The sequence below is a fragment of the Diadema antillarum genome, unplaced genomic scaffold (assembly GCF_040938485.1).
Source record: "Diadema antillarum isolate AM-2024a unplaced genomic scaffold, OU_Dant_1.0 seq00000096_RagTag, whole genome shotgun sequence".
In the NCBI taxonomy this organism is placed as follows: domain Eukaryota; kingdom Metazoa; phylum Echinodermata; class Echinoidea; order Diadematoida; family Diadematidae; genus Diadema; species Diadema antillarum.
Genome location: NW_027271185.1, coordinates 664425 through 691597, shown reverse-complemented (window position 1 = coordinate 691597; position 27173 = coordinate 664425). Strand labels below are relative to the sequence as shown.

The 27173-nt window shown below is 39.8% G+C and overlaps 1 protein-coding gene across 1 annotated transcript in view; it reads right to left on the bottom strand.

Moving 5' to 3' along the window:
• Nucleotides 1-20505: 20505 nt before the first annotated feature.
• LOC139726688 (homeodomain-interacting protein kinase 1-like) overlaps nt 20506-27173 on the bottom strand; it is a 72268-nt gene continuing 65600 nt past the window's right edge. Inside the window, exons 13-15 of the mRNA XM_071637674.1 lie at nt 26396-26571; nt 25298-25627; nt 20506-24670 (exon numbers count right to left, since the gene is read on the bottom strand). Of these exons, the coding sequence (XP_071493775.1) occupies nt 23383-24670; nt 25298-25627; nt 26396-26571 (1794 nt within the window). The 3' untranslated portion in view covers nt 20506-23382. The remainder of the gene's footprint in view (nt 24671-25297; nt 25628-26395; nt 26572-27173) is intronic.

The following is a 27173-nucleotide window of genomic DNA, read 5'->3' as shown; positions in this document are numbered from 1 at the left end:
TTAGAATGTGTTTTATTACTGAACAAGATTAACTATTCTATCCTCAGAAGTTATCCCCTCAGGAGAAAAACAACAACAACAACAAGAACAACATATTTGTGAACAGTTCAGTCGAGGATTCTATGAAATGGTCATAACTCCAGGGCACTTATTTCGAGGACCGGGTTCCCAGAACAATTTCGTCAAAAAAAATAATACATGAATATAAATGGTTTTGGCGTCTTGCACAAGTAAGTTATAATTTCCGTGTATATAAAGACGAGATGTGTGTGTCTCTGTGTGTTGGGGTGTGATGGCATATTGGCATATGTTCGTGTGTGTGTGTGTGTGTGTGTGTGTGTGTGTGTGTGTGTGTGTATGTGTGTGTGTAAGGGGGGGGGGGGGACAGAAAGTAGATTGGGGCAAATGAGCTGTGAATCTCTCATGAAGTCAGTAGCGGCTACCTCCCGGCTGACAGTACCAGCAAGCATCTTATTCAATAATGCGAGCGCTGATTGAATAATTGACTAGCTACCACCGACTGGCCGTGGTATTTAGGGCAAGACGTTAGCAAGGCTTGCTCCAGCTGCTGTCGGGGGAAGTTACCTGTTCTCATAAAAAATCTAAGTTGGTTTCTAGTCATAAAGTCATCGAAAAAGATGAGGTCGTCGTTGCCCAACTCCCTTTTACCCCCATCCCCGAATAGAAAGCTTTATTGATGACGTGCATAAAATTCAGTAGCTGCAAGCAGCAAACGATTGAAAATCAACTTGGCGGGTTTCACTCTAATTTCATCATCATCCCCCAATTTGCAAACTGTAGCTTTGGGCCTAAAGAATTACAGCAGCAAGCAGCAAAATAGTTTCGAGGCTATATACAGACTCCTTCCGACAATTTAACTGGCGTACATAACCGGCAAAAGTGGAACTCCTGCAAGCAACAGTTTGATATTTTCCAAACTAATGACATCTGCAACATGGAAGCGCTCGATCGCATCAATATATAGGTACATAACAGGGCTATATTGTATACATTGGCAAACGGAACCAACACAAACCAAAATGCTGGAAAAAAAAAGTTTGTTTTTTTTTTAACCCAGGTATACCGACTTCTCCGCCAATAGTCATACTCTTTGATATATATATATATATATATATATATATATATATATATGTATATATATATACCCTTTTCAGTTTGGTTTTGTTACTAGACGTGTAAATAGCTGACAATGTCTCCGTTATCATCCAGGCACACTCTGAAATGAGAGGTTTGCTCCCAAAGTGACCCGGACGTGGCTTTCCTTGTTTCACCCGTCTCTCGCAGGACTGGTGCCGAGTCGCAAAATGCATTGTTGACCTCATTGAGCGTGATGTTGCCACGTAGATACCGCTAAATACCATGGACTTAGCGAAATAATTAAACTCTTTTTCTCAAACATAAAATTACCACCATATTTTACAGACGTCATGCTGCTTAAGTCTTTGAGATATAAATTAAATCGAATTGAACTGAATAGAAATGAATTGAATTGTAAGAAATTGAATAATATCAATTTAGACTGAATTAGTTTGTTTTACGCGGACAATAAGGGGGGGGGGGAAATGTGTAGTCGTAAGTAAGCAGCAATGGTACCACCGGTTTTAAAAGTTCCCTCCAAATAATTAGGCAAAGCGGATAAAGTGCCTTGCCTAAGGGCACAACCAGGGGTCTCGAACCAGGGGCCTCGTGATTAACAGTCTGTTGTTGCATCCACTAAGCCGCAACAACTCCTCTGGAGTCCGGACAAAACATTGTCATACATTTAGAAGAAGCCTTCCACCCTCTAACTTTTTTTTGCATCAATGTGATTAAAGCCCTTTGGCGGGCACTTTGCGATTAAACATCAAGAAAAGAGTGCTTCGAAACGGAATTATATCCCTTTGTTATTGCGGCATCACTCATGAAATTACACCGTATTTATCAGCCGCGAAGAAATGCCAATGGCGATATCTTATATTACAAATCGATTTTAGTACAAGTTAACGTCGCAAGGAAAAGCTTGATTCCTCCCCTGTCACACACACACACACACACACACACACACACATCCCACTCTCTCTTTCTCTCGCTCACTATAATGCATATATACGTGAATATTACTATATAAATAGATATAATCGTGTTATATATAAATATATATATATATATATATATGTGTGTGTGTGTGTGTGTGTGTGTGTGTGACGGAGGAATGAAGATGATACAGCACCCACAACGTACGAGGTCAAGCCCGCTTCACCTTTTATATGCCTATATATATATATATATATATATATATATATATATACATATTCGTATACATTATATTCTTATGTATAATTATAATCCCATGATAACGTATCTAAGTAAAAGTGCAGGAATGTCATTGGAGTGAAAGAGGACAATAAGACAATAGTATACGTTCAGACAGTGATCTAACCTCGAGGATGGCTATCTTCAAAGGATAAGCTCACAATTAATTACAGTGCAGACGCATTAGTTGATCATCATGGTTGATAGCTAACTAGAAGTTAACTCGAAGATTATAGCTACCCACGAGATATCTCCGGGTTAGCACTAAATCAACGAGCCGGGGGTTCCTTCTTGTAGTTCAGCATCGTGTGGACAGAACTTGTTGATAAGAACCTGTAGCTAAGTGTAGTGGGGGGGGGGGGGGGGTGGGGGCAGTGAGCCTATCCTAGAGGATAGCTACCTTCGAGGATAATCATCGTCGTGTGAACGCTTATCCTCAAAGATAGCTATTCTCGAGGTTGAGGATCCCCGTCTGAACGTAACTACTGAGACCCAAATCAATTCATGCGTCCAACTACGCTAGATAATACTGAGCTGACTTTGACATTCTAGTAGTATCATGAAGAGGGGAAAAAGGTGATCAAGGATTCAAATAGCTACTAAGACTGATCTCAATGAATAGCGAGCATCGAAACACAAGAGCAAAAAACAAAAACAAAAACAAAAACGAATAACTGGAAAAGAAAACAAATCCACGCAAATCTGCAAGAGGAGAATGATCATAGATGAATAATTCCAGCAGACGTTGCCACGAAATCACAGGTTCACGTGGAGAGACTCCAAAAGTGACGTTATTGCCCTGAAAATGTCATACAGTAAGACTGTCAAACGCAAGAAATAAAGGGTTTGAGAATTGACGACTTACCTGCTGTCAGAAGGCTGATTAGAATTGTCCTTTGCCAGCGACACAACACGAAGGGAACGATTCTCTAAATCAGTTCATTTGCCTCTGGTAAGAAAAAAAAAACACACACACACGCAAAAGACAAAGGATGATCTTCCAAACGCCGAATCTAAGTCACGAAAATATCATTCAGTAACCGCTCGGGCAGAATCCAACCAATCCATGGGAAAAAAGCGTCGCAGCCGCGAAATGGTGTTCGTGGGCATTACCGATTTCTGTCTGTGAGTGGGAGTAGAATTACGAGGCGCCCGTGTACTTACTGTCAGATGGACGGGGGCTCGTCCATACACCGTGGCTGCGTTCTACACAGACGCAGTCAACAGTTATAGTGGACTGGTGATCAGGTGCATTTTGGCGCTCGTACCTAAGTCGTGCGACAGAAAGAGAGAGAAAGCTCAAGAGCTGTGATGTAGCGCGCAAGAGAGAAGCTGAGAGGAAGAAGAGGAAGAAGTAGAAATCGCGGCAAGGCGCGGAGATGATTAGGCAACGGAGACGGGAAAAGAAATATGCAGCGGTCATTAAGGGACGCCATGCAGCGTTGCGACTCGCCTCCAGAGCCCTGAGCACTTCTCACCTAAACAAAATAATTATTCAGATGCGATACTCTCATGACGTGACGGAGAGTAAGAGAGATAGGACTGCCAGAGTGGACAGGATGAATTAGAAAGAGAGAGAGAGAGAAAAAAAAAAAGGATGAGAACAGAGAAGAGCAAATATCAAAGGACGACAGGAAGAGAGGGTGAAACAGGAAGCTGGAAAGAGGAAAGATGTAAGGTGAAATGGAAGATAATCAGACGGAGATAGAGATGAGAACCAGTGGAAATGATGCAGGAAAGAGAGAGATACAGACAGACAGACAGACAGACAGACAGACAGACAGACAGACAGACAGGTAGAAACCAAAACCAAATTAACATTTGCTCAAACCTCTAATGAATGCAAATTGCTTCAGGTTAAGGGAAGGGCGTACAGCGAACTTTAAAAGCAGGGAGTATTTTTCGGACCGTTTTAGCTAGGTAACCAAAAAAAAAAAAGAGTGTTCAAACAAAAAAGAGAGCTATTTTGCGTTAAAAAAGCCTTCCGTTCATTGATTTATTTCTTCCTTCTTGCACGCGCTGAAAGACATCATACGATGTGTCTTTCCTTCACCTGCTTCACACAGTTCATCTGAAATTATTGTTGATGTTTTTCCTCTTAAAAAATACCAAATACATGAATTAAAGATCTGTCATTTCGTTTGTGTGTGTGTGTGTGTGTGTGTGTGTGTGTGTGTTTCCGGTTGATTTTGAAACATTAGGCTTACATTGCTGAATACAACAATATCTGATTAATATTCAATTATTCTTTTCATAAATTCTACTCGTACAACGCGACCTCGCCACAGGACAAGAACTAACTGAGCTGTAGAGCCCGTTAGAAATATAAAACCAATATAGTGGGTAACGATACGCTGAAAACTAAACACATCAAAACAATATTACGACGTAGCATGACATGACAGAATAGAATATAGCATAGCATGATAATGTATAACATAACATAACGTAACATAACATAACATAACATAACATAACATAACATAACATAACATAACATAACATAACATAACATAACATAAAACATCATAACATAACATCATATAACATAACATAACATAACATAACATAACATAAAACATAACATAACATAACATCACATAACATAACATGACATAACAAAACATAACATAACATAACATAATATAACATAACATAACATAACATAACATAACATAACATAACATAACAAAACATAACATAACATAAAATCACAGCTTATAAAGATATGGCATAGCATACATGTTATCTATATAGTATATAGAAGAGCATGGTGTTATTACATAACATTTATGGTAACACATAAAGTCGGGTATCACAATGTAAGGGAATACAATACGGCATTATGATATTGGCCATAAAGCAACATTACAGGGAGGTTTTATTCTGATGATTACTAATCAAGGGCAAAATTAGAGCAAGTTATGTGGCTTAAAGTGTGTTTGTGTGAGAGAGAAAGAGGGAAAGACAAATAAAGATAAATGTAGAATTTAAGTGTAAGGTGCTTTATGATACGATAGGAATCTGTTTTAGCTGCCAGCATCGAAATACTATAGTAACGGATGTACCATGTGAAATGGCATATGTATACGGATTCCCAATTGTTGTTGTACTTTAATCTCCATAATTTTGCACAAAATGTTTGCCAGAAGAGCGTTTTAATCACGCGACGAACACTCACAATCCTGACGGATTTCTCTCCCTGCACCACTCCATCCCCCCCCCCCCTTTCTCTCTCCCCTCTCTCTCTCTCTCTGAAAACTCTTCGCGCCATAGCATCCTCTTCACGCTTCCTGGCCAAAAGAAAAAAAAAAGAAAAAAAAATGTGTTGCGTCTCTATGGCAACATGGACGAGAACGAAGAATGGAGTTCCGATCGGGTCGAAATTATGCATTCGAGCGAAAACGGAGCTTCCACACACCTCCATGGTGAGAGAGCCGCTACTGTATATTCACTCAGTGGCCGTTTGATGATATGGTATCCCATTTCCTGGCCGGGAATCGATATGTATACATATATACATGTATATATATATATTATATATAGAATATTGATTACATATTTATGTAGCTTTAAATAATGGAATTCAGATAGGACGTTACACTGTAAAAACATCGGTGTTAGATTTAACACCATGGGTGTTGGATCTAACACCGATCAATCTTCAATAGAGGACCACACCCACAGGTGTAGAAAATGTACTGTGACGGTGTTAAAAAGTGTTCACCTGGCACTTCAAGGTGTTAATTTGACACTGTAGCTGGTGATATTTTTGACACTGCGCTAGAGTTAATTCATTAATGACACCGCATGGTGTTGATTTGATATTGGTGGTGTTAATTTCAATGGTATAACACCCGTCCAGCTTCAATAGGAGACCACACCAACTGGTGTTACTGTGGTGTAAATTTGTTTACACATTTTTTTTCAAAAATCAAGTACTTTATCGGAAAATTCTTCATCGTCTTGTTGAAGTATAGTATTAACAAGAAAATTCAGTAACTAAGAAACTATCAAAAAAAAAAAACAATTTAATATTTTGAAATGACACCCGGAGGTGTTAATCTAACACCATGAATGAGCACCGGAAATTTAACACCAGCTCGGTGTTTCATATTTAACACCGGACTTTTTGCAGTGTACTTTGACCTATTTCGCTGAATCATCAGGTGAATATTCCTCGATTAAAAGATCGATGTAGATTTTGATTCATCCAGGTAGACAGTGAGATAACAGCGGAAGGTTTCTAACAACCGCACTCCCCTCCCACCTCCTCTCTCTATATATATCAATATATTATTACACATATTTTCCCTTAACCATCTCTTCAACAAGCATCGTGGTAGACCCCCTTGTTTTGATGTACTGTAGTGTTGTACATTATCATAATCAGGGCTGCACACTGGCGCCGGTCCGACGGTCAAAGACCGGTAAAAGTCACTGTCGGACCGGTAACTTTTCAGGAAATCCACAAGTAACCGGTCCGACATGACCGGTAAAAACAAAAGCATTGGTGGGGTCAGTATATAGAAAGAAAAAGAGCAGCCCCGATCAGGCAGAAACAGAATGCAAGATATCGCACTGTTCAACAAGATTTACGCAAGTTTTCGTTTATGTCTACCGGTGCAATTTGTACAGTAAATATTAGCTTTGAGCACTAGCAGTCGACCAGTTATTCGCGCTCGCTTCCGCATTAGGCGCTGCTCACGCACTGCCATGCAATGCAATACATGCAAAGCATGTACAGTGTAACTGCTTTTCGTTTGCTTGCGATGGGCGGTCATGCCAGACAAGAAACATTGATAGAAGCGCCCGCATTTCTGGGTCATTTTACTCATGATTTTTTAACGCAAGATCGATCCGATCCCGGCTTCGCAGCAGCGTGGCAGTTATGTTATAACTAATTTACTTGTGTCGATTTTTAGAAAAAGTAAAATGATATTCGATATTCAGCGATACAGTAAATGGATCTGACTGCGTTTATTTTCATTTTACACAGTCATTTCACAAATGAATATTTTCATTCGTTCAGAATGGTCTCATAATGAAGATAGGCGCAAAAAGGATCACGAAATCGGCCCTTCCGCGTACTTTTTAAAAACGCATGCACAAAATGTGAAGAGATAATACTAGGGAGAAAAAAAAAAATAATGAAATCATCGCAGTCCCGCTTACATATTTGAGGTAGAAATCGTCCCAAAAAGGATCATGAATTCGACCGGCCGCGTCGTATCTTTCAAAAGCTTACTTACGAAATGTGAAGATATTATAGAGGAGAAAAAGCAAACAAATAAAGGACACATTTGGTGAGTGCATCATAAAAGATAACAGCCGAATAACAATTCATAAAATCAACGCAATCCCGTTGAAATTTGAGGAAATAATAGGCGCAAAAAGGATCTTGAATTCAGTTCTGCATGCCGTGTTGGTTATCCAAAACGAATGCACAAATGCGACGAGATTATCGGGAGAAAATAAAAAACACATTTTTACCCTTCTGGTGCGTGCATTAAAAGATTACATCCGAAGTTATTCATGAAATCGCCACAATCCCGCCGATATTTGAGGTAGAAATAGGCGCAAAAAGGATCGTGAATTCGGCCGTGTCGTATACCTTTTAAGAACGCATGTACGAAATGGGAAAAGATTAGCGGGGAAAAATAAAGGACACATTTTCACCCCTTTTGGCGCTTGCATCATATAGATTACAGCCGAATAGTAATTCATGAAAATTTCGCAATCCCGTTGGAATTTGAGGAAACAATAAAAGGCGCAAAAAGAATCTCGAATTCGGCCCTGCATGCAGTGTATAATTTTGAAAACGCATGCACAAATGCGAAGAAATTATCGGGAGAAAAATAAAGAACGCACTTTCAACCCTTCTGGTGCATGTATCACAAAAGATTACAGCCGAAATAATTAATGACATATCGCAATCCCGCTGATATTTGATGTAGAAATAGGCGCTAAAAGGATCGTGAATTCGGCCGCGACGTGTAGACATGTACGCAATGCGAAGTGATTATTGGGTGAAAAATACAAGACACATTTTCAACCCCTTTTGGCCCGTGCATCATGAAGATTACAGCCGAATAATAATTCATAAAATCATCGCAATCCCGTTGAAGTTTGAGGAAACGATAGGCGCAAAAGAATCATGATTGTTGGCCGTGTCGTGTATCTGTTTAGAACGCATTTACGAAATGCGAAGAGTTTATCGGGGAAAAATAAAGGACACATTTTCAACCCCTTTTGGCGCGTGTATCATAAAAGATTACAGCCGAAGTAATTCATAAAATCATCAATTCCGCTGATATTTGAGGTAGAAATAGGCGCAAAAAGGATCGTAAATTCGGACGTGTCGTATACCTTTAAAGAACGCATGTATATAATACGGAATGCGAAGAGATTACGGGGAGAAAAAAAAAAAGAACGCATTTTCAACCATTCTAGCTGGTGCGTGCATCACAAATACAAGATTACATCCGAACGGGAAAAAATAAAGGACACATTTTCAACCCCTTTTGGCGCGCGCATCAGAAAATATTACAGCCGAAGTAATCTATGAAATCGTCACAATCCCGCTAATATTTGAGGTGGAAATGGGCGCAAAAAGGATTGCGAATTCGGCCCTGCATGTCGTGTACCTTTCAAGAACGTATATGCACAAATGCGAATAGATTATCGGGAGAAAAATAAAGAACCCCTTGTAGCGCGTGCATCAGAAAATATCACAGCTAAAATAATTCATAAATCGTCGCAATCCAACTGACCACCAAGAGCAAGTTCGTGCGCCGATGTTTAGAAAAAGTCACAAACGCATTTGATACAATCTGATTTTGTTCATTACCATTTTACACTGTAATTCACGAACAAACATTCTATTTTTCCTATCTTTTTTTTTTAAATTTCTTGTGCAACAAATAATGCAAGTTTTACACAAAAAAAATATTAATCTGTAAAGTACATGGGTGGGGGGGGGTAAAACGTCCATAAAAAACAAGAAAATAAGTTTGCAAGTCATTTAATGTTTTTTTTAGGTTGTCGTTGTTGACCGGTAAATTTTCTGTTCGGACCTGTAAAAAATGGTAAAACGGAGCATTTACCGGTCCGACAGAGACAGGTTTGACCGGCAGAAAAAATGGGTTAGTGTGCAGCCCTGTCATAATCAAGCATTGTGCTTGTTCTTGGTAATCGTTCAAAATGACAATAAAAAAACTAATGATTCAATGTCATACTTGTATAGTATATATATATATCATGGCCGGTGGAAGGGGGGGGGGGGCTCAGCCCCCTTTCTGCACCATACAAAGGAATATATACGTAAGGTGTCACCACTTTGGCCCCCCCCCCCCTCAACTTTTGTACTCCGGAAGTGCGTAAGTGGCACAAGAAAGAAATAGATAGAACGATAAAGTGTGAGCGCGGTAAGGCTTTGTTTTTGCGCTGAAAACTTTTTTTTTGGTCAGCTGAAGAAACCCGAAGAGGAATGAGAAAGATGAGCTGAAGACCCTCCCCCCCCTTTTTTTTTCCCTAATTGTCAGCTGAAGAAACTCGGAAGTGGGGGAGACAAGATGAGCTGCAGCTGAAGAAACCCGGAAGTGGCACCAGGGGATGCGCTGAAGGCCTTGTTTCGCTTGTTAGCTCATGAAATCCGGAAGTGCCCCTCCTACCCCCCCCCCCCCACCTTTTTTTTTTTTTTTTTTTTTTTTTTTTTTTTTTTTGAAAACGTGGCGCCGGCGATGTATATGTTAATGAAATTGATGAAAATTGATGTAATTGTAAATCAATGTCATAAAGAGCAGAAATCAAATCAAAATCAAAATCAATTAAATATAATCTTCTGGACTCGCCAGAGTTTGAAATAGATTGAACATTTTGTCCTAGAGAGCCCGATTCATTAATGATCTCCTATAGACAGTATGATGGTAGGCTGAGAACCCATACCTATTGTTCCCATTTCCGCAAATCGCTCAACGGCTCTCCTCTCTTTCTCCCCCTCTGCCTCTCTCTCCCCGCGGACCGAGTTACTATCCGAGATAAGCGTGTGTTCACCAGTCTTTGTTGTGACCGTATAATTACACTATATACTGACCACAGATGATCATGCACTATCTTTCAATTGGCTGACAAAAAGGACTAGTGAGTCGAAAATTATTTTGTAAGGATTGGAAGCACACGCAGCCTGCTTGGTGTGTGTTTTTTTTTTTTTTCAGGGTATGACTTAGAAGAAATACACGATGACATCACCAATATAGCTGCTATGGATCAAATTTACTTTGTAAATCTCAAGATCTCAAGCCCACTTATTCAGAAAACCTTATCCGCAAAATTACTGGCACATCAAATTTTGCTAGCGTGGGAATCTGACAGCAAAATTTGAAGCATTTTTCTCTCCCCCCCCCCCCTTTAAGATTGTTCGCCGATGTTCTCCAGCCCTGGTTGAAAGAGAAATCCCGCCAAATCCGTGGAGACGAACAAAAGGGGATTAGATAGCCTGCGTATTGCTAGGCACCGGGGGCAAATTTATAGAATTTTTACACAAACCATCGCTCATCGTAGTAATCGGGATTCAGTGTTTTATTCTCAAGTGGCTGAGACGTCGACAGTGCAAATAATATATGCATGTATTGTACGTATGTGTGTATGCGTGTATGTACAGTGTACATAATAATGTGTGTATGTTTGTACATAATGGTTATGTCAGAATCTTTTCACCCACACGCACACACACTCATGATATAAACATAACTTTATAGGGGACACTGGGGAACCATTGCACACTAGCTTCTAGCTCTTTAAAAAAATATAAAAAAAACACAGCAAAACAAAACATGACTTCAGACTGAGGAGTCCATCCCAACTTTCTTCCCACTGAACAAGTGCGAGAGAACAATTGATTTGATTTGATTCACTCATTTTCAACAAAAAATGCACAAAACATATCGTGCAAAAAAAAATATATATAATATAATTATATATATTTATGTATATAATATATATATATATATATATATATATATATATATTTATGTATATGTATATAGACGATGAAGACAAACAAGTTGACATAATGCATTAGAATCCAACTTCATTTATCTGTAATATATATATATATATATATATATATATATATATATATATATATATATATATATGTATATTATGAGACAGGAATAGCGTTTATAACTTTAAGAGCTGTTTATAACTTTAAGCACAGTAAAAAAGCTGTTACAATCCTCCGTGCCGCCAGAATAATTGCTTCAGTTCAGCACCTCGACACACTCTTGGTTGTTGCTGTCTTCATGAAACATTAATTCGAAAGATACATAAATCTCTTTGCTTCTGTGATACATCTTTGAATTTCGACTTTTACTATTCATTGGGAGATATGGTTGAATTAAACATTTGCTTTCACTGTGTAGTCCTTTGTTGTTCATACGTAGTTGATGTTCCAGTTGCAGATTTCTTTAAAAACATTGCAGTTGTTGTATGTGTAACTGAAATTTATTTTCCTTTTGTAAATGTCTTTCTAATTTTGTGCAGATTTTATCATTATAACTACATGTATTTCCCTTTCATTTTACTCTAGACAAAATAAACAGTCCATCAACAATAACGATGAGAGGATGCTAATTTTTGCATCAAAGTTGATGGATGTATCACTCTCCCATTGTATCCTATTCGGGGCATCAGCAGTACAATGGTTCTACATTCTACAAAATCTTCTAAAAATGGGTGTAGATTGAGCTCTGCATGCGCAATGCAGCGGCACCTGTAACTTGCCATAACAACACGCTCACTCGGAACATACGAATCTGCGTCGACACTAAGAAATATCGGGAAAACACCTATGCAGAAATCCGATATTTCACCGGATTTTTGTTTGATAGGTCTATCCTACTCTTTATGCTGCATTTTATCCATGTGTCTGGAGCAACACCCCAGTTCCTTTTAACCCTACTTGGGTGTGTGTGTGTGGGGGGAGGGGGGCGCGCTGGGAGGCCCGTTCCCCTTCACAATCCTCGCGATATGTCGCCGCTGCAAAAAGCTATTGCCGGGATGTTTTACGACTTCTGTCATTCGAGTCTCCCGCATCTTTCGACACCAAATTTGCGACTCCAGGGAGCGCGATTTTGAAGTTACGCATAAAGAATTATGCACATGCATGTTCGACCAAAATTGTTCAAAACGAGAATTCATGTTTAATTTTAAGGCAAATTGTGCAGTCAGTCAAATTTCATAAAATACATTATTTTTACTTTCGTTGATTAAAACCAATTATCATATATCATCTACCTAAACAGCCGATCAGGGACGCAGACGGGTGTAAACAATGCCAATGTGTTTGATGTCACGACTCCTAACCAGTTCAAGAGAGCGGCAAGAGGAGGAGCGCCATCATCGTCCAATTCCAGTTATGTTTGCAGCTCATCGTTCACGAGAGAGCAGACTTTAGGCAAAACGTGAGGCGAGTCTAGAGGGCGACGAACTATGGCAACAGTAAAGGAGAGATTTGTATATCTTCAGAGACGCAATATTATTACACACAGTTGCGTACCACGGTATACTGACCATGGTCGCTAAATCCTCGTATCCCCCCGAGCCAAACTATGTGAGACATACATACACTCGAGATGTTTCACTTACTTACAGTACATTATTTAGTACATGATAATACCATAATGTGCCTATCCATATTATAAACGTGAACACATTCTCATGAACTTGAACAAAATGATAGTAAAAAACAAACAAACAAACCAAAAAAAAAAAAAAAAAACTAAACTGTATTTTGTGTCATTGTAAGGATTTCTGATTGAGAAATTGAACTGGAAACTGTATTTAGTTCAGTTGCTTAATTTTATTGTTGTTCTTGTTTTGACTGTTTAATACCAGTTGACTTGACATTTTCCTGCAAGCATGCACTTTGTTTCTTGTATTCCGTTCTATCACAATATCATTGTTTTTATTTTCTATCTCTTTAAGTGTTTTTTAACTCAGACTCAGGGCAAAACAAGACTAACAGTCACACACAAACATACACATACACACACACACATACACACAGACACAGACTTATCCACACACACAACAAAAAGAAAGGGGGGGGGGTGTATACAATGATATGAAGACAAAGAAAACCAGGTTTGCAATGCCAATAAAATAGCTTATTTATTTTGAAACATACTTTGTGCCCAGTAACCACACAGGCAAAGAATTCTTTTATATGTATTTTTTTCTTCACGTTTTCTGAACTGCCATTCGAGAAAAACAAAAAAACAAAATGAAATCCCAGCTAATGTGTACAATATATAATACTCTAAGATGTCCACACTACATGATACGTGCCAACAGTGACGGTACCACAACGGACTACAGTACATAGCAACGAAGTACCGCTTTTTTAATCATTTCTTCCATCTCTTAGTACATCCATTATGCCGGCAGCTTCCATTCTGATAATATTACGATCTTGATATAATATATATTTGAGGAAAGCATCACATCGAGTTATACATCAGTAAAACCGTGTAGTACCACTACCGTGTGTAGAAAGTATTAAGTTTCCTTAACACCTTGAATCCTCTTGTTTCTATCTCTGGCTTGGATTTCATCTACCACATTGCGATCTACATTTCGAACTACATTCTCTTCAAGAAAAAAAAAAAAAGAACAACACAGCTCTCCAAGTAAAGGCAATAAAAATGATCAGCCACAAAAATTCCACTCTAAATCTAAAACCTACAATTCGTATTGCACACACATATAATGCATACTGTTAAACGATCAAAAAAACAAAGAAGGTGATTACACTGAACTACACTACAATATTGACACACAGAGCCTTTGAGAAAACAAAACTATTTCCAGATAATGATGCGAAAGTACATTAATGGGGGAAAAGACTTCATTCAACTATCAAGTAATCATACAAAATAGTTACTTGGTTCTGCCTCCTATTGCTGTATGGCAATTAAAAAATATATATATATTCTAGCGGACCTGTCAACTTTGCTGTATGTCTGTATGTCAGATAAAAGGAAATGAGAAAACAAAAGAATTGAACAAAGCCTAGTCATAATTGTCAATATCATGCTTCATTTCTTTAACCTAATTCGACACTGGTTAAAAAAATTATGGGGAATCGTAAATGCAGCATTAAATCTTATATTTCATTCAATTCTCATTGCAAATACCCTTCTCCAATCTTCGACAGAATAACACCTCTCTTTAAACAAAGTGGAGAGAAAGAGAAACATGGAGATAAACAGTAAAATTCGGGTAACTACCCTCAAAACTGGAATTTTTCTGCCAAACAGTGATGAGAATCACTTGGATGAAAGCAAAATAACGTCTCTGAAATATCACTATCCATCTATATTTACTTGAAAGAAATAACACCAGCTATATCGCACTGGGCTGGAACATGTGTGGGACAACTCTTCTGACAGCAGAAGAAGAAGAAGAAGAAGGAGAAGAAGAAGAAGAAGAAGAAGAAGAAGAAGAAGAAGAAGAAGAAGAAGAAGAAGAAGAGAGAAGAAGAAGAAGAAGAAGAAGAAGAAGAAGAAGAAGAAGAAGAAGAAGAAGAAGAAGAAGAAGAAGAAGAAGAAGAAGAAGAAGAAGAAGAAGAAGAAGGAGAAGAAGAAGGAGAAGAAGAAGAAGAAGAAGAAGAAGAAGAAGAAGAAAGAGAAGAAAGCGAAAAAGAAGAAGACAAAAACAAAGAAAAAAACAGACGCACTAATCGATTTATCCAAAAAAATGGTGAAAACACCTCAATGATTTGCACATGTTTGAGATTCACTGAGGAGCTCTTCTGAATACATCCACCAAAAGGAAGAATTGTGTCTTATTCTTTTTTCTACTTTTCAAACGAACATGGCAACATGCCAAAATATGAAAAGATAGAAGACCAAAATACAGCGTTACCTTTCAGTGTACCTGAAAACATAGTTGCATTACTGCAACAATCAGGTGGAAGTACATTTAGCGACTCATTTTACTAGAGCTGTTCATTGCAATGCACTGTTTTTTCTCCCAAACGAAACGCCCCAGAGAAAGAGTGCACAAATAAATGCGGCATATATATGTTTACGATGCTGACTGATTATGCTATTGTTTTGTTTTAGCTTCTTTTCTTCAAGCAGTTTTCTTTTCCGTACTAGGTTATGAAGGTAAATGTCTGTTACTACGGTACAATACAAATAGTTAATTGGGAAGAAGCAAGTCCTTGCTGAGTGCTCGTTATATCAAACAATACTAGAATGGGGAATACCATGGTTACTACAACTACATACATTTTGTATTATATACTTGGAGAAGGAACAACACTGCATAACATCACTTCATAACATATCTAGATGTTGTTGTCTACCATCTGACAAGATTAAATGATGACTCCAAAGGCACATGTAAGTAAACTGGCAATTTTCTCTGCAGTAAATACACTAATACATTTCCTTTCTTTACACTCAAGATTTCTGTCCAGCAAAACACTCATTGCTTCAGGTACCCAACTGTAAATCAAATCTATATGTCTGTTTTCATTTTTGTTTTAAAAAACTTTGGGACACAAAATGCCACTGCGGGTACACTTCAGAGTGTTACATTTAGCACAGTGAACAGAGCAATATCTGCAAGGGCTAAAACACATAGCAGTATAATATGGTGGCTTTCACTCAAAAATCTTGCAGGAGGTATCATTTGCTTTTCACCCACCAGAAAAAAGGGGCTACTTAAAACGATGCTTCAACATGCTTTTTGCATATTTCGGGGTCAGTTTCCTATAATCTGGATTATTTCTGGCTAGTGTTTCATACCACAAAATAAAGATTATCTTCATATGATAACACTGTTTTGCTAATTTAGCATTGCTTGGTATGATTGGGAGTGTTTCCAAAAGCCCCCTAATTGCAGAATTTTCATCTGATCCTTACATTGGCTACAAATTGAAGATTTTAACTCTCTTTGAGCAAAGGATGGAAACACACACTAATCCAAAGCTATCACTGTTTTTGCACAGCTGTGCGTGTGTGTGTGTGTGTATGTGTGGCAGGATGGGGGGGGGGGGGGGGGGAGAAGGGGGAGGGGGGTGGCATAAACAAATGTAAAAAGATGCAAGACCAATACTAAATTGCCAATAACAGCTGTCGTAAGTGTCCAAATATACCAAACTGGTGATCTTTCCTCCTTTTTTTTCCCTCTCAAATCCCCTACATGAACAGTTCATTTCTCTTGAAATGCAACTCTACTGGAATAATCAGGTAACTAACAACAAAGTCTGGCCAAACACACAATCTTGCATGTGATCTTTGGACGCTCAGAGAGTGAGCCCCAGCTGGCATATCATCCCTTGGCAGAAATCAGTTAACTCACAAGGATAAAATCACCAGAATGCCCGATATGCACCATCATGTACATTTCATGGCATATGTGCGAAGTCGTGAGAGAAATGCATCATGGGAAAGAAACTAGAAATCTAGGATACAAAATCAAAACTCTACAAGCTGTTCACAACAAATGGATGTTTCGTTTTTTCTTTAAAAAAAAAGGAAAACTCAAAAATTAAAATTCCACCACAATTGTATTACACTTGTCACCACAATCACAAAAGAACTGCAGAAATATTCTACATATTTATCAAAGTCGACACACAAATTCAAAGTATTTCATGATGCTCACGTGTGAACTTGTAGCAAATTTACACATCTATGAAGGGGAGGGATTCCACTATGTATAATAATAAAATGCAATATATATACTGTAATGCAACTTTCAACAATATTTGGCTAGAACAAGACTAACTTGCTAGGATAACGAATGCTAATCAAAAATCGAACAAGTGGCTATAGAACATGGAATGATTAATACTGTTAATGAAAGAATTTAAATATGACACATATACATGCATACGCGGAGCCTATTGCTGCAAGAGACACCGACGAGATTTCAATTTCCACAAATAGAAAGTTAGATGATTGAATTTGTATTGTTTTCTCCCTTGAACACACAAGACTCATATTGTCAATTTCACTCCTACACCCACACAAACCCCACAAAAAAAAAGGAACCAAAAAAAAAAAATCTCACAATGGCCAAGTACAAACTCATGTCTTGCGTGAATATATGACTTGCACATTTTAGCCTAGTAAAAAGAGCACTTTGTTCTACACAAGTCTTTCTATTAGTTCTTTCAGGCAGTGTCTAAAAAAAAAAGAAAGAAAACATTTAATAGCACATTTCAGAAAAAAAAATGTGACGAGAAACCAAGGCTAAATAGAATTTCTCCATGATAACGGGCGAACTAGGCGCACTCTGACGGATACCGAAGTATCCTCACCAGTTCCCTTCACAACAGTCTCCTCACCTAGTAAGGCTCGCGTACACTTTTTGACTCGTCACACTGATGACGGTTCGAAGCCCACTCTGGCAGAATTCAAACTCTGATGAACCTATTCCGTCTATTTGAATATAGCCGTGCTGAATCATGAAAGCGTCAAATCTCCCGACAAAATGTCACTATCTTTGACCATCCGTATATTAGACTGTTGCTCTGATAAAAGAACAGGAGTGCCAACGTTCACATTGCTGGAAAAGTTCAAGTTACACCTTCCTATAATAACCTTGGATGTAGAACTCTGTAGAGCTTTGGACAACTCCCTTTATGTGTACATCTCTGAAAAACCTGGCATAGGCACAAGTCTGCAGAAGCTAAAAAATGTCTTGATTAACATTGATTCTTCTCCAGCATTTTCCTTGCATGTACAGTCTATCACACACCTTCAGGAGGATTGTACCCTGTTGGGTTTTGAATCTTTCACCCCTTGCACCGAAGAGACAACCTACCTTGAAAAATAAAAAATGGGTGCATAAAAGACTGTGTAACTACAACTTGTAACAAGTCCTTCGTCTGCGTTCGGGATCTGTTTTTTCTCACACAAACCACAGCATGGCTGAGCCTGCAAAATCAAATGACAGTGTTTCAGGAGGCTGCATATAGACTGATCTGACTCGGCAGCCAATTCCACCGTTACTGTAGTGTCCAATGCGCGCATGCACATGCGAATGCATTACATATTGCGACCGGCTCGCGCCTGCCGCGATATACAGGTTGTATATATCATGAATCCAGCATACGTGTGTGCGCTTGGAAGGGAGCAGAATTGGTCGATTTTCTGCCAGGTCGGAGTGGTCTATATCTTGTGAACAACCCTACACATCTCCGTGTAAAGGTATTGCTAAAACCATCACGATAGGCGACAATAAAAATTTAACAGGGACCACACAGCTGCGGAATTTGCTCACAGAATCAACTTGGCACTCTTGCAGTAACTTGATCTTCGCTTTACGATTTCTCCACAGCACAAATCAAACAGAAAAAAATTGTCGTGAAAACTACAAATTCAAGGTTATTTCTACAAAAAAAGACCACAGAAAAAAAAAAACACCCACCTCATGGACAAACATCATTCACTGCATACACATATGTAAATAGAATTTTGGAAGCAGAATCCATCAGAATCGACACAAATTGACCTCTTGCTTCGTAAAGGTCGAGAATATTCAACATGACATCTCGTAAATGACATTCATATAATGGTACAGATCTTTATACTTATTACTCAACTAGACTTTACAACAGACTTTGGTTGTTGCAAATTCACTGAAGACGACACCACTCCCTCGTATATACTCTACCACTCTGAATATTAACTACACAAAATCGAAGTCACTTCAATATGTTGAAAAATGGTACTAATACCTAGAAAATATTCAAATATATATATAAAAGCTGAGCATTTCAAAGAGTCAGACAAAAGAGTGACGATTCTATGCAGTCTAATTTTGCAAACATAGTATTGATTTCTGACCAGCACAATAGCTAACAACCTAAGACTAATACATATCTTGCATATCTCAACCACAAACATGAAGAAAAGAAAGAAAAGTCTGTATACTCTGAAACAATTCAAATAGTTATTTTTTCCCCCACAATTCAAACAACAACAGTGTTCTACCTAATGCGTACCTTTTGCAGTATTGAATACACTATACAACTAGTTTAGGCACACAGAATATTAGTCTTCCACAAAGATGTCTTCATTAAAAGTTTCACTTCGTTCAAATAGCACCTGAACACACCATAGGTGTACAATTCACATTTAGTATCATACAGGCAGAGTGATAATATCACATTGTCTATCCTCTCAAAGTCTACTGCGAATCAGTCCAACTGGCAACTCCACACCCACAATTCACTCTCCAGCACCCTGCTCGTTTATAACACGGCTGGACACTGGAAAACATGGATGAAAGGTTAGATAATCTGGATAAAACATCTTTAAAAACTCTACCGTCTAAATAAGTTTTAAAAAAAGGAAAAAAAAAATCCTCAAGGAAAAAAACACAAAACTACATCACAACACCCATAGACATACAGAAGAAAGATTTCTTAAAGGTATGGACTTAAATCTAGCCAACACCAATCTCACTTATAGGTGATTTTCATTTAACCCCATCACCAATAACTGGAATGATTTTCTCAGGCATACATGTATATCTGTATTTCAGGCTCTCAGCTGATTATCACAAAGAAGGATATATCCATACCTCCCTATACACATCAGTTTCAATGTAAATTTGATCACCTGCCAAATTAAGGAGAAAAATTACAAAGAATTAAAAGAAAAAAAAAAAAAGGAAATAAAGGCCAAACCCCTAACAACAATGCAGTAACAGTGGAAATACAACAGTCATCATCTTTTTAAAAGTACAGGGGAGCTGGTGCTATTAATGTATCCCTGTACTGGAACGTTGCAAACCCTTTGTCCTCTCTGAAATAGCATTTTAACAAATAACTGTTCTCAGACTTATAAACTTACAAAGTTCTTTAACAGAAAAAAAAAAAAGAAGAGCTGTAGACTCCCTTCAATTTTCTTCCAATTTTGCTGTAGGATTCATTCTATGTTCTTGTTGTTAATACTTCTGTGTTCCATCTTGAAAAAAAAAGAGAAAAGTTGTCCTTATTCTACATCACTGTCTTCTAGTGACTAAATGTCGATAAAAGGGACTAGAACGCTGACAAGAAATCAGCACCCCCTCCCCCTCCCCCCCCCCCCCAAAAAAAAAGGAATAATGATAATAACGATAAAAAAACAAAACCAACATTTAGGTAAACAATTTATGGGCTCTTTCGGTAAAGATAGTTCACATCTTTTTGATTTGTCTAAACTCTGTTATACAGACATGATTCTGACAAGTCACTGCTATCAATACAGTTGCAAGCCTCCCTATTCTTACGATACTGGAAACACTTCATCTGCTGCAGGACACGCTGATGTATAATTTGAATCCTAAAATAAGAGTACACGCTTCTGATAGTCATTCAAAGGAATGATTACCTAAACTGATCCACTCACACACAAAAGTCTCTGAGAGACACGGCAACTTGCGCATAGAAGATAAAACTGGACATGGGGTGAGATACTACAACCAACTGCATACGTGCTCACAAGATAATTCTGCAATATTAATCTATCGTGTGGATCTTGGCAAAAGTAATGCCACTATCGATTCTTCTGGATTTTCAAAACATAGAAAGACTACACATAAAGCCTGGAGACTTCTATTCATGTCCACACAACTTTGAACTACACCACCAAATCCAAAAATACCTTTTCTTTCTACATACATATACATTGTACAGAGCAAGATGATAAGTCATTTGAAAACGTATGTCCATTCAAACCTCAAAAATTGTCTTTATCATGAAATTCACTAGCAAAAATAGTTCTCTCTATGTTTACAAATGTCTCTTTGTAACCGCATATTGTACATGTACAAAGATTTATTCACAGAAATCCAGTAATGTCCATTGATGTTACACACAGCCACAATAAGCTCACAAGAGAAAAAAAAAGAATCCTACAAATACTGTAAATGATCAAAGATCTGCAGGACAATAGTGCAGAAAATATGTTTATGTGATAATAGTTAATAGCTAGCAAAACCAATGATGAACTTGAATTCCAATGAAATACATTCACTAGGTTAAATGAGCTCTTGCTTTCTAATTGATCTGACTCCATCATATACTAATGCCCAAACATCACTACCATGCCACGCGATACACGTAAAAAGATTACAACCGTCAAGACGCTCAATACTTTGTAGTCGTACTCCAAAGAGAAGAACATAAAACTTGACAAATATATATAATATGCTGCCATTCTAAAGAGCTACTCTCAACAATTTCAGGTACATATGACTTTTGTATCATCACAATATCACGATAAAATGTTATATACCAGCAGACGGTTAAAATGAGCTGGCCTCCTCTGTGAAAGATTTATAAAATGTTTCTTTCACCTTCTCCTTGTTTGTTTGTTTGCCTTTTTCCTTTTGCAAATCAAAACTTCACTAAAACATAGCACCTTGGTGACTTTGACTGCCACATCCCAACACAAGTTCCAGAAACAATTCTCTGCCAAAAAAAGCAAAGTACAAAATTTTTCAAAAACAGAACCAGAGAAATTAAGATGAATATTCTTCCCATACATCTCGCAACACAATTCTCTATTATTTTATAACTGTAGGGAAAGAAGAAGAAAAATACAACAATAAGATAAAATCCCCAAAGAATGATCTCTTCGTAGCTGTAAAAAGGCAACTCCACTGATAGTTATGATAACATTAGTTAGCCAGGTACAAGCATAATCGTGAAAGAACAAAATATAGTCATGAGCTCTAGGGGGCACAACTCTTTGGGTAGAGAATATTATATGTTACTTTCTGTACAAGTGAATGAGGTATATATCTCAAAAAGGCAAAATATATATTGCAAAATTAAAACCAGTTAATATACAACACACAGGGATTGAAAACAGGGGAAAAAAAAAACAACAACAACAACCAAAACAAACTGCATGCAGGAAGATTAAAAGGTGATTATTAAAAATGTCAATTTCAAGTAAATTTCCTTGTCACAGGCCACTTAGGAGAGGAGAGGCAACCTAACTTGTATTCATATCTCCACTACACACTATCGGCAGTGCCACAAGTTAAAGGCCGCTGTTACTCACCAATACAGAATAATAGCAGTCTCCCTCGAAATATAGAACATAACTCAATTTTCTCAATAACTGATTCCACGGGCAAGACAAATTCTATCCAACTGCATTTCACAGAAACCTCCACGCCTGCACAAATAAGCTTGCACATAGTGGAGCTTCCATGTACTGGCCAGCACTAAAACACATGTATGGGACTAAGGGAGGTTTCAGTCTGTCCACTTCAGGAAATCTGTCCTCTAAAAAAAAAACTGACCCATCTCTTTCAGGCAATTCTGCCCACCATGGACAGGGGAGGGTTTTACATTAAAAAGCTTTGTTTGGTTGGAAAGTAAACTTTCAACAACAACGACAACAAAATACATTTAAAAACGCTCAATGAATCCAATGTAAAATATTTGCTTTGGCAAGCAAGCTCTCTTGAATTGGCTTCCGGCACTTATAAGAATTGGCAGCGAAAGCAAAACTAGTCATAGTTCTGATGCCTATCCTGACAATGCAAAGTGCAAATGTCCCTTTTAGCATGCCCTCAAAATTGCTCACTGGATAGTCGCAATTAAACGACTGGATAGTGTGCAATTCATAAACATGTAACCATCACAGAGTCACTCTTTCCTCACGAAGGCTGTTGAGAAAAGCTCTGCGCAACAATACTACATGGACCCCATCCCATCATCCTCCTCCAAAGCATCACACAACAGGTGCAGTGGGTAAGACCACAGCCAGCAAAGTGAATAAATAAAAATGCGAGGCATCGCTCGCAAACCTCACTCTATCCCATATCCACTCCAGTCTAACAATCAGACTTTTTCTCTCTCTCACATGCCAGCGAGATGTTACCCTGACTGGAAATAAAAAGAACCCCCCTGAAATCACCATGGGTCTCGGTGGCGTGTGAAGACACCAACATCGTTTCACCCAAGATCTCCTGTTGCCATGGTTGCAGCTTGCTCGACCCTCAGAAATGTAGCTGGGAGAGTTTGTCTTGCACGAGCGTCAGTCAATCACCCTGGTAGACGTACTGGTACGGCCGCGCCCTCGTCGGGCTGAGTGGGTAGGTACTGTAGATGTTCCCCGACGGGGAGCGGACGTAGAGAGTCCGGTTATACTGGGGGTGGTGGTGAAATTGGTGAGGGGCTCCGGGGAGCGGGGAGGCTTGGTAGACTTGCGGGGGGACCGTCGGGGAGTGGAGTACCTGGGGCGGAAGGGACGCTGGAATGTTGGCCGTGCGGTAGCGGATCTGGTGGCTGCCGGGTTGGGAGAGCGTGGGGAGTGCACCGCCTCCCGGTGAGCTGATGGGGGTGTTGCCGTAGGTGTAGCTGACGAGCTGTGACGCCGACGGAAGGTGGTGCTGGGTGGTCTTTGGCTTGTGGGAAGGGCTGTTAATGATTGACAAGTTTGGGTGGGAGTGGGCCCCAGTATTAGAAATATACACCTGTCTCTCCCCCCTGTCTGATGTTGAGTTTATTTGGGGATGAAGGGGCTGGTTGGTGGGCCTCTGGGTTGAGGAAAGATCAGGGCGGTTCGTACGTTTCCTGGACTGCTCCTGGCGCGAGGCGAGAAGCGAAGGACCAGTACTCACGCCTATGGAGGGTAGAGTGCTATTGTTAGTGTTATTGTTATTGTTCACTGCCGCTGACGGCTGAGGCGGTATCGAGGGTGTGGTCACTGTGGTGGACCCCGACGTCTCGGAATGAAGGGGAGGAAGGTTGATGAACGCAATGGCAGAATCCGACCGGTGATGCGACGGCTTCTCCTTCTTGAGTCTCAGTTCTTGTTCTCCAATCCCAGCCTGCCGGACTGGTTTGTCCGGCTGGACATTCACCGAGCTTCCACCGTACTCATCATCAACATCTATTTCCTCCTTGATACGATTCACACCCTTCCTCACGACACCCGCGCTCAATGTCACTTCGTTCACCACCTTAACGTCACTGTAGGAGCGCTTCTTCCCCGCGCCCGCTTCGTTAAGGTTCTGCCGCTCGCTGCTGTCAGCGTTGGCGGGCTTGCCATCCTTGGGGGCTGCCCCATCCGGGCTGGGGTTGGGGCTGTCCGGGATGGTCACGCAGCTGACCACGTTGGTCCGCTGCTCCTTCACCACGTCCTCACTGGTTTTGAGCGGGGACACGCCGAGCGAGGACGAGTAGGACGACGACGGCGAGGAGACCTTGTGCTGGGTGTGGTGATGGGCATCGGGACTGGCACTGAGGATACTGTTGGAGCTACTGAGGGAGCAGCTGTGGGTAATGCTGTTGTCATTACACGCTGTGCAGCTCTTGTCTTCACATCTGAAATAAGACGTTGACAAAACCAAATGAAATGTGTCAGGAGAGGCTGAGTGAGACCTAAAACAAGCCAAAAACTCTTTAAAATGTCTTTCAACTGAAAACGTACAGATCTTGATGTCCTTTTCAAGTCTGTCGAGTGATTGCGACAATAGAGTGGACTGTCACGCACAATTTGATCATTTGGCAATCACTCTTACACTGTAGAAGTGGAAATTTTTGTGGTGTGAAAATTTTGCATTTTGCACATAACTATTGTGAATATGAAATCATGCAAATTATGTTTTTGCTTCTTATATGTTCCACCAATTAATGTCTTCAATCCACAGAATTAAAGCATGCAAAATTGGTCTACCCAGACCGAGTGCGAAAAAAAATTACTTCAAACACGAAAATATACACTTTTACCCAGTAACCTCCACACTACCTGACTCGTTTGCCATAGCCGAAAAAACAGCGTACATGTTTTTGGTTTTTTTATATTTGGCTGAAATCTCCAGAGGTGGAGGGCAGTTTCAGAGCCATGTATGGACTGAGGCCCTTAGGCCTCCTGTCAGATGCCAACTGGACACTTGCTCATACTAAGAGTTTACTGGAATAATGTGTCTGCAGGAAGGATTAAAAGATTACCCTTTTGCCGGTCGCACCACCTCATCTTCGCTATCACTACTGATGGTGATGACGCTGGGGGTGGGGCTGGGGGAGTCCGGGATGACGATCGGTTCCCTCTTGTTGGCATAGGATGATGCCTGACCCCGCCCGTTGGACCCCGCCCTCTTTCCCTCCACGTCCCGCTCCTGCTTCAGGGCGGGGCTCAGCCGCACGTCCTGGGACGTCACTGTGGCGTTGAGCCGCCGCCCATGGGGCCGTGCCTCGGATGCCGACACAAGAGGTGGCGTGTTGCCCTTTATGCGCTTGCTCTTCTGAGGGGAGAGACTGCTGCTAAATGCAGTATGAGTCCTGAAGGGAAGCAATGATTACAAAGCATATATACGTCTCATAAATCCACACATTTTACAGATGCACCACTGCAGTACAATTTGAGTCTAAGATTTAAAAAAACTGCCAAAAGATTATGAACAACCCATAGAGAAAATGCCTGTTAACCATTCTGATAAATTGATGTGTTATTCTGCTGGCTATCTTTCCAAAAGACACATGTAACCAAGGATCATTCAAACTTTCAAATTTAGTTCAGGATGTCAGATATGTAAATTTGCCATTTGGAGAGTCTATCCCTTTTAGTTTTTTTCTCTCTTGTCTCTTGTTCTCCAGGCCCAGGGTCTAGATGCTCTCTGGTGTTATCTCAGTCTTAAAGTTAAATACTAGACTACATTTAATGAGCTAAAATTCACACATATACTGTACGAGCTGTAATTTTCGCGTACAGATATTTTCACGAATTGCTACTTGGAGGACATTTTTGCATGTTGTTAATTTCGCAGTTGGGAGGGTCTAACTGAACTGAAGATTCGCGCGTTGTTATTTTCGCGTGTTGTTGTTTTTCGCGGTTCAAAGGCGATTCGCGAAATTCGCGAAAATAAAACCACCGCGAAAATTTCAGCTCGTACAGTAAGGATCTTAGTAGGTTTGAGGTCACATTCGAGTCAATTGCATGTTTCTTTGTTTCTGCTTATCATCAATTATTGCTGTGGTACATCAATCTACCCTATCCACTATCCACCAAACCACACGACCAAGGGGTCACACGAGGGAGGCACAACTCACTTCTGCCCGCCCTGCTTGCGAGCCAGCCGGTGCTGGGAGGCTCCCCTGGAGGAGGAGGCGGCGGCCCCGTGGGCCAGGTTGGTTGCCGTGCCCCACGTCTGGGAGTGCTGCAGGGAGTGCTGCGGGGTCACGGGCATCATCGGGTGGAAGTGGTGGCCGGCTGAGAACTGCGCTCTCTGGAAGGGTGGAAGTGGAGAGGAATAAAAATTCACCATTACCATGGCAACGAGAACTTGATACTGACGAAAAAGGTGTCTTATGCAAACACCTATGATAGCGATCACACATGCCAAATTTTGTGTGAATTGCTACAAAAAAAATATGTGTTTCAATCCACGTGATTTTGCAACTGATCAAACAATAGATCGACCGACCAACTGCGACCCAACCTCCGGTTCATTCCTATATACCCTCCCTTACACACTATGTGTGGGTGAGGGTATAATGGGAGGGAGCTGTTTAGGCAACCTTCTGGGAATTTAAACTGATACTAACCATACGAGTCACATACAAACATGAAATTGACCACCACGCTCGTGAACTTCTGTTCCGAGAGAGTGTTTACTTCACAATCAAATATTGGTGACACCACAATAATCTGGTGTTTATGTTTGTTTTGAGGTCTCTCCATGGCGCATTCACATTGTCTGTTCTTACATTAATACAATAAAGCAAAGTATGGCTAAATTCATACCGCTCCAGATACACTTCATATGTTACATACACAAAATCTTGCAACATACATGTATCTTTCTCAGTTTGGAATGACCAGGGGGAC